Source organism: Aureococcus anophagefferens (assembly GCF_000186865.1).
Source record: "Aureococcus anophagefferens unplaced genomic scaffold AURANscaffold_17, whole genome shotgun sequence".
NCBI lineage: Eukaryota > Pelagophyceae > Pelagomonadales > Pelagomonadaceae > Aureococcus > Aureococcus anophagefferens.
Window position 1 is genome coordinate 55,416 of NW_008705577.1, and position 12,639 is coordinate 68,054.

Below are 12,639 nucleotides of genomic sequence, written 5' to 3' on the forward strand. Positions count from 1 at the left end.
AAGAGGCGCGCGACGCAGCGCAGCTCGTCGGCCGCGAGGTCCACGCCGAGGCCCGCGAGCGCGTCGCGGAACGCGTCCGCGGGCAACGACCCGTCGCGGCGCGCGTCCGCGGCCCGGAGCCGCGCGAGCGCGCCGTCGTGGAATACGATCCGCGCCGCCGCGCGCGCCGCGGCGGACGGCGGCGCCGGCGCCGTCTCGAGGAAGGTCAGGAAGGCCCCGTAGTCGAAGAGGTCGCCGCGCGAAAAGTGGTCGAGCACCGCGGCCAAGAGCTCGGGCGCGAGCGGGTACTCGCGCGCGCGGCGCCGCAACACCGCCGCGGCGTCGTCGCGGCGCACGGTGCCGGCGCCGGCGGCGTCGCAGTCGACGAAGGCCGGCCGCAGGTCCGGGGGCGCGGCGACGCCCTCGAGGCGCCGCCGCGCGGCGTCGAGCGCGTCCTCCGCGGCGAGGATGGGCGCGCCGGACGTCGGCGGCCGCGCCTCGGGCAGCCGCACGCCCGCCGTGACGTCCGCCGTGATGTAGTGGCTCGCGGCCTCGGGCGAGCCCGGCGCGGACGCCTCGCGGCGCGGCGACGCGCGCCGCGGCGGCGTCATCGCGTCCGCGGCGACCGCGGCCGCGCCGTGGGTCCGGTCCGGGTAGGCGTCGCCGCCGTCGCGGCCGACGGCGACGGCGTCGCCGGCGACCTCCGGCGCGGCCGCGGGCGGCTCCGCGAAGTCGAAGAGGCCGCCCGGCTCGTCGCCCGCGTCCCGCGGCGGCGCCTCCGCGCGCGCCGCGGCCAGGATGCGCTCCCGCTCCTCGCGCGCGTCGCGCACGCGGTCGTGGAACTCGCGCTGCTTCCGCGCCGCGTCGTCCTCGGCGGCGCTCGGCGCCGCGTCGACGTCGCGCAAAATGTCGTCCGTCGACCGCGGATCGTCCTCGTAGGGCTCGTCCTCGATGACGGACCCGAGCCGCCGCTCGACGGCCTGGCGCCGGGCGATGTCCACGGCCGGCTCCTCGCCGCGCCGCGGCGCCTCGTCGACGAGCTCGAGGCCCAGGTGCGTGAGCGCCTGCTTGAAGTGGGGCCGCGGCAGCCGCCCCGCGCGCGCCGCGTCCAGGTCCTCGAAGGGCCCCGCGAGGGGGCGCCCCAGACGCCGGAGCTTGGCGACGTGGGCGCGGAGCTTCGACCGCACGTTGGCCTCCACGGGCTTCTGCGCCCCGCAGGCCGCGATGAGCTCCTCCGTGCCGAAGCGCCCCGACGTCGCCTTGCGCTCGTGGCGTAAGAACGCGCAGAGCTCGTCGCGCGGCGCGCCCACGGTCATGCCCGCCAGCGCGTCGGCGAAGTCGTCCTCGCCCATGGTCTCGACGTCGAGGTGGCCGAACAGGTCCCGCGCGTCGCGGTCCTGCGCGACGCGGCACCGCTCGACGAACGCGCGCAACTTCGACCGCGCGGACGCGACCGCCGGCGACGCGTCGAGCTCGTGGAGGAAGCCGAGGTAGTCGACCTGGCCGTCCTTGCGCGGCGAGAAGGTCGCCAGGATCCAGTCGAGCTCCTCGTCCGTCAGCGTCGCGCCCGACGTCGTCCGGGCCGTCTTGAAGTCGAACTTCCACCGCGCGGCGACGCGGAGCGTGCCCGCGTCGCGCCCCGTGTCCGACTGGAGGGGCAGCGTCGCGAAGACGCTCTCGCCGTCGGCCAGAGCGCCGAGCGAGACCTCGACGGACCCGACGAGCGCGTCGTCCGCGCCCGCGCCGCCGTCGCCCTCGTCCACAAAGTCGAGCACCGTGAACGCCAGCCGCTCCGTGCGGAGCAGCGCGAGCGCCTGGGCCGTCGTCGCGAGCGGGAAGGAGAGCACGTGCTCGAAGGTCGGGTCCGCCGTCGCGCGCTGCACGGGCGTGAAGCTGTCGGCGAACTGGAGGAGCTGGTAGTGGACGTAGGGCGACGGCTTCGCGTCGTCCGCGCGACCCCTTAGACCCGACGCGGAGTGGACGACGATCTCGACCTCGTTGACGAGCTTGCCCGCCGCGTCGTCGTTGGATTCGTCGGGCGACGCGTCGGCGCCGAGCTGCGCGAGCATGACCTTCTCGATGGCCTGGCGCTCCGCCGGGTGGCGGTCGAGGAAGAGCTGGTAGAGTTCGGTGACGGGCAACGCGAGGCGGACCTCGACGTGGGCCGTGCCGCACTTCCGCCCGGACCGCGCGGCGATCAAAGGGCACCGCTCCACCACCAACGTCGGCCGCGAGTCCAGCAGCGGCGCCAGGGGCACCGCGCACTTGGCGACGAGCTCGTAGTCGGCCTGCTGCGCCTCGCAGACCTCCACGTCGAGGCTCTCCGTCGCCAGGTAGCGCAGGAAGAGGTCGTCGACGGAGACCTTGTAGGACGTCGCGAAGTCGAACTCGGGTTTCGTGCCCGGCAGCCACTGCGTCGCCTGGGACTCGAAGTTTAGGAAGTCGACGACGGCGAACGTCGACGAGCCCGGCGACACGAGGCCGTCGTCGAGGTCCATGCCGACGATCCAGACCTCGACCAAATTCTCGTCGGCCGCGAGCTCGCCGCTCTTGAGCTCCATGAGGAGCGCGTTGCCCGCCGTCGACTCCGAGGCCACGGACGCCGCGTCGTCCTCGAGGCCCCGGGGCGCGCGCGGCGGCCCTCCGCCGCCGCGCTTCGTCGTCGCGTAGCGCGCCTGGCGGAGCTGCGCCTCCAACACGTTGATGCGCTGGAGCCGCTTCACGTTGAGCGCCTCGTAGTCCTCGAGCTTGACGATGAGGTCGCGCTTCTCGCCGCCCTGCTTCGCGCCCTTGTCCTCGAGCTCGAGGTGCAGGTCGCGGTTGATGGACATCTGGACCTTGAGCATCTTCTCGGACCGCTCGAGCTCGTACTGGAGCTGGAGGTGGTCCTCGCGGAGCTTGTCGAGCTTCCGCTTGAGGTCCGGCGCCTTGAGGTCGTCCGTGACCTCCGGGTCGACCTTCTCCAAAAAGTCGAACTGGTCGGGCTCGCGCGCGAGCTCGCGGCGCTTCACGATGGTCAGCGCGCGCTCGAGCTCCTCCATGTCGACGCCCTCGTCGCCCATGTAGAGCTTCATCTTGTCCTGCAGCAGCTCGTTGCCCGCCTCCGTCTCCTTGAAGCGCAGCCGCAGCTCCGTGAGCTGGTGCTCCGCGTGCTCCTTCTCGCCGCGGAGCGCCTCCACCTTCTCCCGGAGCTTCTTGAGGCTCGCGTCGTAGGCGCGCGCGCCCTCCTGGAGGTGCTCGATGTGGGCCTTGGCGTCGCGGTCGTTGCGCTCGAGCTCGCTCAGCCGGTTCGCGCGGTCCTGCTTGTCGTACGCCTCGGAGATGAACGGCGCCTCGCAGAGCTTCGTCAGCTCGTCCTCGAGGCGCCGGTTCATGCCCTGGAGGTCGCCGACGCGCTCCTGGAGCTCGTCGACGCGCGACGCCTTGCGCTCCGCGTCCTCCTTGTCCGCCTGCGCGTCCTGGAGCGCGCGGCGCAAATCGCGGATCCGCCGGTTGTACTCGTCCAACTGGTCGAACTGCGACTTCTGGATGTCGCGCTGCGCCTTCGCCTTCGACTCCAGCGTGTCGTAGCGCATCTGGAGGAGCTGCACCTCGGCCTTGGCCTCGCGCAGCTCGCGCTCGAGCTTCTCCGTCTCGAGGCCCTCGAGGAACTTGGACGAGCCGCCGCCGGCCTTCTTCGGCGAGCTCGCCGCGCTCTCGCGGACCTCCGCGACGGACGGCGCGTGGACGACGAGGGGCCGGCCGCTGCGCTTCGCCGCGTCCCGCAGGTCCCGGTTCTCCACGCGCAGGCTCTCGAGCTGCTCCTCCGCGTCCTCGACGCGGAGCTTGAACCGCTGCACGAGCTCGGCGAGCTTGCCCTGCGACAGGCTCCGCGCGTCGTCGCCCTTGGGCCCGCTCGCGGCGGCGGCGGCGGCGTTGCCCGCGCGGCCCCGGGCCGCGCGCTTGAGCACGGCGACCTCGCGCTTGCGCTTCTCCAGCGCCTCGGCCATCGCGCGGCCCTTGCGCTCGAGCTCGCCGTTGCGGCGCTCGAGGCGCGCCTTGTCCTGGTAGAGGCCCTTGATGATGGTCTCGTGCTCGCCCCGGAGCGCCGCGCTGCTCGGCGCGCCGCCGCCGCCGCCGCCGGACGCGTCGAGGCGCTCCTTCGTGCGCATCAAGTTCTCGATCTTCGACAGCTGCACGTTCGTGCGCTTCAGCTCCTCGGTGCGCTCGTGGTACTGGCGCTGGAGCTCGCTGTGCTGGCTCCGCAGGGCGTGGTACGCCTCCTTGTAGTCCGTCATGGCCGACGGGCTCGCGGTGGCGCGACCAAACCGCGCGCCGGAGAGCGGGCAGCCTCACCCGTTTGCTGAATTTGAGCGGGTAAATGAATGGGTTGAGTTTCAACTTGCACATCGTCACCCCGTATTGAAGCAGGTCGATGAGCCTTCCTAATGGAAGCCCATCGAACCTGACTTCGGTGCACACCGGGAGCAATCTCGCGCTAGGCATGCGCGTGCTAGGCATGCGCGCGCTGGCGGCGCTGGCCAGCGCCCAGCTCGCATCCGCGCTCTCGACATCTACCGAGGATTTCCGAGCCGGCATCTCTCGAGGATTTCCGAGCCGACGCGCCGCTGGCGCTCCCGTCGCTGCTGCCTCGGAAACGTCTCAAACAGACGACATCGTGCGCGAGTCCGGGAGCTGGCACCTGCAGATCGACGAGGACTGGGCGGGCCTGCGGCGGGTCTCGGACGCGCCGCGCGTCTACTACGTCGAGGGCCTGCTGTCGGCCGCGGAGTGCGACGCGTTGATCGCGAAGGCGACGCCGGAGCGCCTGACCTGGGGCGGCGACTCCACGGGCCGCGCGGATCGGCGGACGTCGCGCGAGTGCCGGCTCGGCTACGACGAGGTCGCCGGCCTCCAGCGGCGCTTCGCGAAACTTCTACGGACAAAAACGTCGCACTTCGAGCCGCTCAAGCTCACGCGCTACGGGCCCGGCGCCTACTTTTCCTACCACCACGACGCGCTCGCCTACGGGGGCTACCCGGGCGGCGCTCGCGACTGCGCGACGGCCCACTGCAACCGCGTCGCGACGATCATCCTGTACCTCAACGACTGCGCCGGCGGCGAGACGCGCTTCACGCACCTCGACTTGGCCTTCCCGCCGAGGCGCGGCGACGCGGTCGTCCACTTCCCCGCGTTCACGGCGGAGCGCCGCGTGCCGCGGGAGCTCCGCGGCGTCTACGACGCCCGCGTCGGCCACGAGGGCGCGCCCGTGGCGGACGGCGAGGAGAAGTTCATCTGCCAGCAGTGGGCCTGGACCGGCGCGCTCGATAGGTACGCCGCGCCGCCCGCGTACCGGCCCGACGGGCGCTGGGACGGGAAGGGCCCGCTGTAGCGACGTCATCGGTAGTTAAACGTCGGCGCGGCCGCGGCGACGTCGCGGTCGTCGTCGTCGTCGAAGGCGACGGCCTTTGGGACGCTGTCGTCGTCGTCGTCGAAGGAGACGCCGGAGTGGTGGCCCGAGTGGTGGTGGTGGTGCACCGCGGCGTCGTCGTAGACGCGGAGCGCGTCGTCGTCGTCGGCGGCCCGCGGCGCGAGCGTCGCGTTCGGCACGCCGTCGTTGGGCGCGTGGTCGTGGTGGAGGTGGTACTCCGCGTCCCTCTTCGCCAGCGTCATGCGCGTCAGCAGCGTGATGACCAACACGGCGATGGCGACGGCCTCGACGATGGACAGCGCGCGCTTGTTCGGCTCCTTCTTCGGCGCGCGGCGCAGGTGCGACGGCACGGAGTTGCCCTCGCGGCGGTGCATGAAGGCGTTGGAGATGTGCTCGTTCTCCAGGCGGAAGAAGCCCCAGACGCAGCGCCGCGCGAGCTCCGCGAGCGCGAGCACCGGCGTGAGGTAGTCCGGCAGGAACTCGTGGATGGACGACCCGAAGGCCGTCGGCGGCACCAACGTCGCGAGCCAGACGAAGCGCCCGAAGACGTCGAAGGCCGCCGCGAAGCGGTACCAGGAACTACGCGGGTACATGCGCGTCGGCCGCGACAGCGGCGCGCAGCCGCCCTCGTGCTTCCGGGACCGCCGGCAGACCACCAAACCCCAGTCCACGGTCACGTCCCAGACCCAGGAGTAGGCCGAACTCAACAGGAAGAAGAAGACCCAGCCCGGCTCGAGCTTGGCCGTGGGCGAGCGGCCCGCGAGCGCGGACCACAAAGTGACGACCAAGACTCAGCGCGTACTTGCCCGCGTTCCAGAAGTGGACCCAGCGCGCCGCCGAGTCGCCGACGTCCCGGTATTTCCGTAAACACTGCGCGAAGCGGAACCAGACCGGCAGCACGCACACCGCGGGCGCGAGGACCATCTGGAACGGCGCGGACGACGTCCACGCGTGCACCGCGTCCAATTGATCTACGTCGGAGCCCCGCGCGACGCAGGCGCCGCTCCCGAGAAACGCCGACACCCACAATACATCCAACCAGACCTTGGCCATGGACGTGAGCACGTCCGCGACGTACGTGTCCACGAATCTCACCTCGCAGAACGGCGCGCGGACGATGCGCGCGAGGCAGCCCCACATGGGCCGCCGCCGCTGCCAGGGGAAGACGAGGCGGCTCGTCACAAAGACGATGAGCAGCAGCGGCGCGACGACGGGCAACAAACGGCTCGGGCTCTGGTCGTGGAGGAACTTCGGGAGGCCGCCGCGGTACGTCGACTTGTAGTAGACTAATAACAACCCCAGCAGCACGTTCGTCTCCAGGATGCATTCGTCGAAGACGTCCGACGCCGTCGGCGCCGGCTGGCGCGGCGTGTCGACGACGTCGAAGAGGAACTGCGCGTTCACGCGGAACCGGCTCCAGACGTGGAGAGAAACGCCCCAGAGCCAGTGCCACGCCAATAACACCCCGCAGACGCGGAACACGGGCCAGGCGGCCTTCGCGGCGACGGAGTCGTGGGACGTGTGCTTGTGGACGCTGTCGACGACCTCGACGCAGTCCCACATGACCCAGACCGCCAGCGTCGCCGCGACGCCCGCGCGGTACCCAAACCTCAGCGCCGCGATGGGCGACCGGCCCCCATATAAGCCCTGGTCGTCCATGCCCCGCGTCGTCTCCCGCAGCTCCAGCTGCGCCTCCGTCGCGTCGCCGTCCGTGAAGAGCTCCGCGTAGCGCGCGTGGACGTCCGCGAGGAGCGACCGCGCGGACGCCGCGGCCCAGCAGTCGCGCTCGCGGACGACGGCGCAGAAGCGCTCGCGGATGGGCCGCTCGTGCTTGAACTTCTTGTCGCGCTTCTTCGTGATCTTCGTGAACGCCGTGAAGTTCCAGACCGTGAAGTCGACGAGCTCGCGCGCGTCCGCGTCCAACTGCGCGAGCGACCTGCGCGGAACATCGCTCACGTCGCGATGCTCGAGCTCGATCCGGCCGATGTTTGGACGAGTCGTGCTCGCTCATCGAGCCCTCGAAGATTCTGACTGTACTTTCACGTTGAAGTCGGCTCGAAGATTCGACGTCCGCGCGGCGAGCGACCGCTTGAGCGACGCGACCTCGGCCGCGTCCGGCGCGCGCGCGCTCTTGCGCGGCGACGGCATGCGCCGCCGCCGCGCGCCGGGCGCCGGGCCGCCCACGTCCACGGCGCTGTAGTCCGAGCCGCCCTTGCGCGGCGGCGTCGTCGCGACGCCCTCGCTGGCGAAGCCCTCGCCGTCGGACGGGGCCGCGTCGTCGTCGTCGGCGAGGGAATCCTGCCAGCGGCTCTCGAGCACGTCGAGCTCGCGGGCGTAGAGCGCCTCGACCTTGGCGAGCTCGGCGACGAGCGCGACGTCGAAGCCGTGGACGAGCAGCGGGTACGACTCGGGCATCTTCGAGGAGAACAGCCACCGCGTCCAGTGCCACGACTCGTCGTCGGCGGCGCCGGGCGACGCGGCGCCGCCGAGGAGGCTCAGGTTGTTGAGCGACGCGGGCCGCGGCACCCGGGGCCGCGCGCCGCCGCGGTTCTTGAGCCAGAGCGTCGCGAGCGCTTTACGCTCCGTCGGCGACAGCGACGCGTCGAGCGACCCGGGCGGCGGGCCGCCGTCGCCGCCCGCGGCCTTGGCGAGCAGGCCGACGTCGCCGCCGCCGGCGTCGCCGTAGTTGGAGACGTGCGCCGTCGACGGCGCGCGCTCGTGGGCCTTCGTCGCGAGGGCGAGGAGCAGCTTGAGCCGCTCGTAGTCCGCGTTGTGCCGCTGCCAGCGCCCTTTCTGCGCCGACTCGAAGCGCTTGCCGAACTGGACCATGGTTTTAGAGCTCTCGCGGGTTTGCTACGGCGCCGTCACGAGGTTGAATCTCGAGGACACCATCCCACAAATCACAATCCGATGGGTTGAACAGCGATTGAACCAAATGGTGCCGTGTTGAATGTGCATTCATTCGAGTGCTCTCGCAGCCCGACGCGACATGGCACCTGCTGCTGCCCAGTTCGTCGGCCGCGATAGGTGAGCGCGATCAGAAGCATTGGAGTTCGCCGGCCGTGTCCAGTAAGCAGGTCGCCGGCCGTGTGAGAAAAAGTGAGGCGCCTCCTGCCGCCCGGTTCGCCGGCCGGGTTGCGTGATCTCTGATACAAGACATTGACAGGATGCTCTCCGGCTGCGGCATCTTCTGCGAGGAGGCGAGCCGCCACGTCGACGACGACTTCGCGGAGTACGAGGAGGACACCTTCGACGAGGTCGAGGGCTTCGACGGCGCGGGCCGCTTCGAGTACATGTTCGTGAGCAACGACGAGCCCGGCGAGGCCAAGGAGGAGCCGCGCGCCGCGCCGGCGGCCGATGTGCCGCGGCGGTCGTCGCGCTTCTGCTGCGCGCGGCCGCGGCCGGCGCCGGCGCCGGCGGCGGCGGCCGACGAGTTCGACGAGCCGCCGCCGGGCCCGCGCGCGTCGCCCCGCCGCGGCGACGGCGTCCAGGAGTGGCTCGACGCGCTGCCCGGCGGGGACCGGCGCGCGGCGTCGGCCGTCGCGTCCGAGGCCGAGCGCCGGGGCCTGGGGCGGCCGAACCCGCTCTGCGCGCTGCGCTGGGCGCGGAACCACGGCCTCGACGCGTCCCGGGCCGCCGCGGCCTACGGCGACCACTGCGCGTGGCGCAAGGCCGAGGCCGTCGACGGCCTCGAGCGCGAGCACGCGTCGCTGCCGCCCATGCGGCGGCGCACGCTCGAGCGGCTCTACTTCTACGACCCGCCGCACTCCGAGCAGCTCCACGACCGCAAAGGCCGGCCCATCAAGGTCTTCGCCACCGCTCGCCTCGACAAGGCTGGCATGCGCGCCGCGGACGTCGACACGGCCGCGCTCGCGCGCTACCACCTGCTCCACATGGAGCGCCTGCGGCGGGGCCGCGAGGACCGGCGGCCCGTCCTCGGCGACCCGTCGCTCGGCATCCTCGAGATCTTCGACGTCAAGGACGCGACGATCTCGCTCTTCCGCCGGTCCTTCGACGAGATCATCGCGTGCGCGCGCATCAACGAGAGCCGCTACCCGGGCCTCGTCGGCATCACCTTGATCGTCAACGCGCCGTCGACCTTCGGCTACTGCTACGCCTTCGTCAGGCCCTTCCTGTCCTACGAGACGCAGCGGCGCATCGAGGTCGTCCCCGGCGACCCGCGGAAGCGCATCGGCGAGCTCGTCGACGACGCCAACATCCCCCGCGAGGCCTACCGCCTCTCGCCCGACGGCCGCCCGTAACGTTTCTTATTATCGCGCCTTGATGTTCGCGCAGGGTACGTCATAATCAACTTCTCCGGTCTCCTCGTAGAAGACGACGCAGCCGCCGCCCGTCGCGAGGCGACCCCGCAGCACGACGCCCCGGTCCCACTCGTCCTCGCCGACGCCCTCGATGGGCCAGAAGCCGAAGCGCGTCCAGACGACGTCGTCCCTTTTGAAGGGCGACGCCGGGTCCTCCGCCTCCAGAGCCGCGGATTTGACGCCCCCGAGGCCGTCCCTGACGTAGAGCGAGAACGCGTAGCCCTTCCCCGTCGACCAGCTCGTCGGGTACGTGTCGCCGCGCGTCGTGCAGGGCAGCGGCGAGTACGGGCAGGGCGCCGCCGCGCGCCACAGGAATTCCATCGGGTGGTAGCAGACGACGCGGCAGCCGTCCGCGGCGTACAGCAGCACGCGCTCGCAGAGCGCCGCGTGGATCGACGGCGGGAAGCACGTCTGGAGCACCAGGACGCCCGCGGCGGCGACGTCGCCGCGCCAGCGGTCGTCGAGCAGGTCGCCCGCGTGGCACCGGAGCTTTCGGCCGCCGCGGCGCAGCGTGAACGTCGCCTCGGCGTCCCACCGCGACTCGTCGAAGTCGAAGCCGGGCCGCGTCGCGGCGAGCCGCCGCCAGGCCCGGCGGCAGGCGTCGCAGCGGTCCCGCGACAGCTCGACGGCGAGCACGTCGACGAGGCCCGCGTGGCGGAGGAAGACGTAGAGCGCCTGCTTGCCCGTGCCGCTGCCCAGCTCGCAGAGCCGCGCGCAGCGCGCCACGTCGAGGGCCGCGGCGATGCGCTCCATGCCCGCGGGCAGCACCTCGCCGTACTGCATGTCCGAGCCCGACGACGCGAAGGCGGCGATGTCGCGCGCGGAGAGCTGCCTGTTGCCGGCCATGAAGAAGCCCACCTCGTCGCCGACGAGCTCGTAGGCGTGGCGCACGCACGCCGTGGTCTCGAGTTCGTCCATAGGTCGAAGGCTGGCTGCTAGCAGAGCTCGTAAGCGTGGCGCACGCACGCCGTGGTCTGGTTTTCGTCCATAGGTCGAAGGCTGGCTGCTAGCACGGGAGCTCCATGCCAAGGCCTCGCCTGGTTGAGGCCGTCGAAGCAGGGCAAGATCACTGCAATAGTCACAAAACAGCCATCGAAAAAGCTCGGCAGCCCACACACACGTGCTGATCATGCGCGCCGCAATCCTGCTCCTCCTCGCCGCGGCGCGGGCCGCGCCGCCGTCGGCGGTCTACATCATGCGCCACTGCGCGAGGTCCACGTACTTACCGGACCTCGAGGACGAGAAGACCTACCCGTACCTCGCGAACTACTCCGACGGCGGCGAGCTGGCGGACTGGGGCGTCGCGCCGACGCTCTGCACCGCGCGGGGGCGCAAAATCGTGAAAGGTGAGGGCGCGTTCATGAAGAACGAGTTCGCGCGATACGATTCGCTCAAGGTCTTCCACGACTCCGGGTCGCAGCGCGACACGACGACGGCGGCGGACTTCCTCGCGGGCCTGGGCTCATCCGTCGAGTCCGTGGCCGCGCCCGAGGTCTTCAATCCCATGAAGGCCAAGTTCTGCCCCTACCTGACGGAGTCGGAGTCGGCCGCCGCCGTCGCCGCGCAGCTGGCGCGCGTGCCCGAGCCGGACGCGCTCGCCGCGCGCGTCGAGGTCCTGCAGGAGGTCCTGGGCGCGGGCGTCGCGCCGGCGATGCAGAACATCTCGTCCGAGGTCGCGGACGGCAGGTGGCGCGGCGGCGCGGCCATCGCGGCGGCGTGGATCGAGGCCATGCTCCTCCAGCTCGGGGCCGGCATCCCGCCCGCGTACGGCCGCGCGGACGCGGCGGACGTCTACGCGCTCTTGGACATCCACGTCTACGCGAGGGCCATCAACGACCGGCCCTGGGCCATCGAGCGGCGCGGCGGGGCGAACATGCTCGCGCACGCGCGGAGGGACCTCGTCGAGGGCTCGGGCGCGACGCTGTACGTGGGCCACGACACGACGCTGGACCAGATGGGCGTCCTGCTGAATTTGACCTGGGCCGACATGCCCCCGTATCCCACCAATACGCCGGCGCCCGGGTCGATATTGAAGTTGGAGGCGGCCGACGACGCGGACGGCGGCCGCAGCGTGACGGCGACCTACTTCTACGTCGAAGACTTCGAAAACGACGACGGCGCATTAGGCATCGCGGGCGCGACGACGTTCGCCGGCGGCGCGACGTCCATGCCCCTCGAGGAATTCGCCGCGCGCGCGAACGCCACGATCGACTACGCCTGCGTCCGCTTCTAGATTGCACGTTTAGATCCATCTAAGGCGAGACAGCAGGCTTCGGAATTCGGGAAAGGCGCCGTCTATGCGGCCGCTGATGTCCGCTTCTTCGTCTGCGTGCATCTCCGAGTCGCCTTGGGCAAAGCCACGTCGGTGCCTTTCCAGTTTCTCCGCCTCCTCTGGCGTCCAATGTGCGGCACTCAGAGCAAATTCCGCGACGAAACCGGTGGGATTGTCGACCCTTGAGAGTGACACGATGAACTCGATCTGGAGTCGCCATGGATTGTAGTAGAATGCGGGACATGAAAACGCGCGTTCGTAATATGTGTGGAAAATCTGATATGGATCATTCAAATCACTAGAGCAGAACTGGGTGTGAATATCCCTATCTAGAACCTCCTCCATGGTGACGAGCTTGGCGGCGCGGCCGTCCGGCCTTTCAAACATCCACGTAATCCGAAAGTCGGGCGTTTGCTTGGCGTACCGGTCATTCACTCCTCCAGTGTAAGCGGCGGCGAATTCATTTGCGACCTCGGGGATCACCTGATCCGGACCCAAAGGACGGAAACTTTCGATGTCGTGCTCACTCTCCACGGAGCGTCGCAACGAGAGCATGTTCTCTTCATAACCTTCGTCGTTTCTACTCGGCGTGTAAGGAAATCGCGCCAGGAATACCACCTCTTCAGCCTGCGTGACAGTGACAACCACGGTCAGTT

At 70.6% G+C, this 12,639-nt stretch overlaps 2 protein-coding genes across 2 annotated transcripts; both read left to right on the forward strand.

Moving 5' to 3' along the window:
• Nucleotides 1-8,682: 8,682 nt before the first annotated feature.
• Nucleotides 8,683-9,651, forward strand: AURANDRAFT_65775 (hypothetical protein; the record flags this gene model as incomplete). Its single annotated transcript, XM_009040801.1, has 1 exon — nucleotides 8,683-9,651. The coding sequence occupies one exon, from the start codon at nucleotides 8,683-8,685 to the stop codon at nucleotides 9,649-9,651; it is 969 nt and encodes a 322-aa protein (XP_009039049.1).
• Nucleotides 9,652-10,840: 1,189 nt separating this feature from the next.
• AURANDRAFT_65776 (hypothetical protein) lies at nucleotides 10,841-11,944 on the forward strand (the record flags this gene model as incomplete). The annotated part of the gene is made up of 1 exon (XM_009040802.1): nucleotides 10,841-11,944. One exon carries the CDS (start codon nucleotides 10,841-10,843, stop codon nucleotides 11,942-11,944), a length of 1,104 nt encoding a protein of 367 aa, XP_009039050.1.
• Between the last annotated feature and the right edge of the window lie 695 nt (nucleotides 11,945-12,639).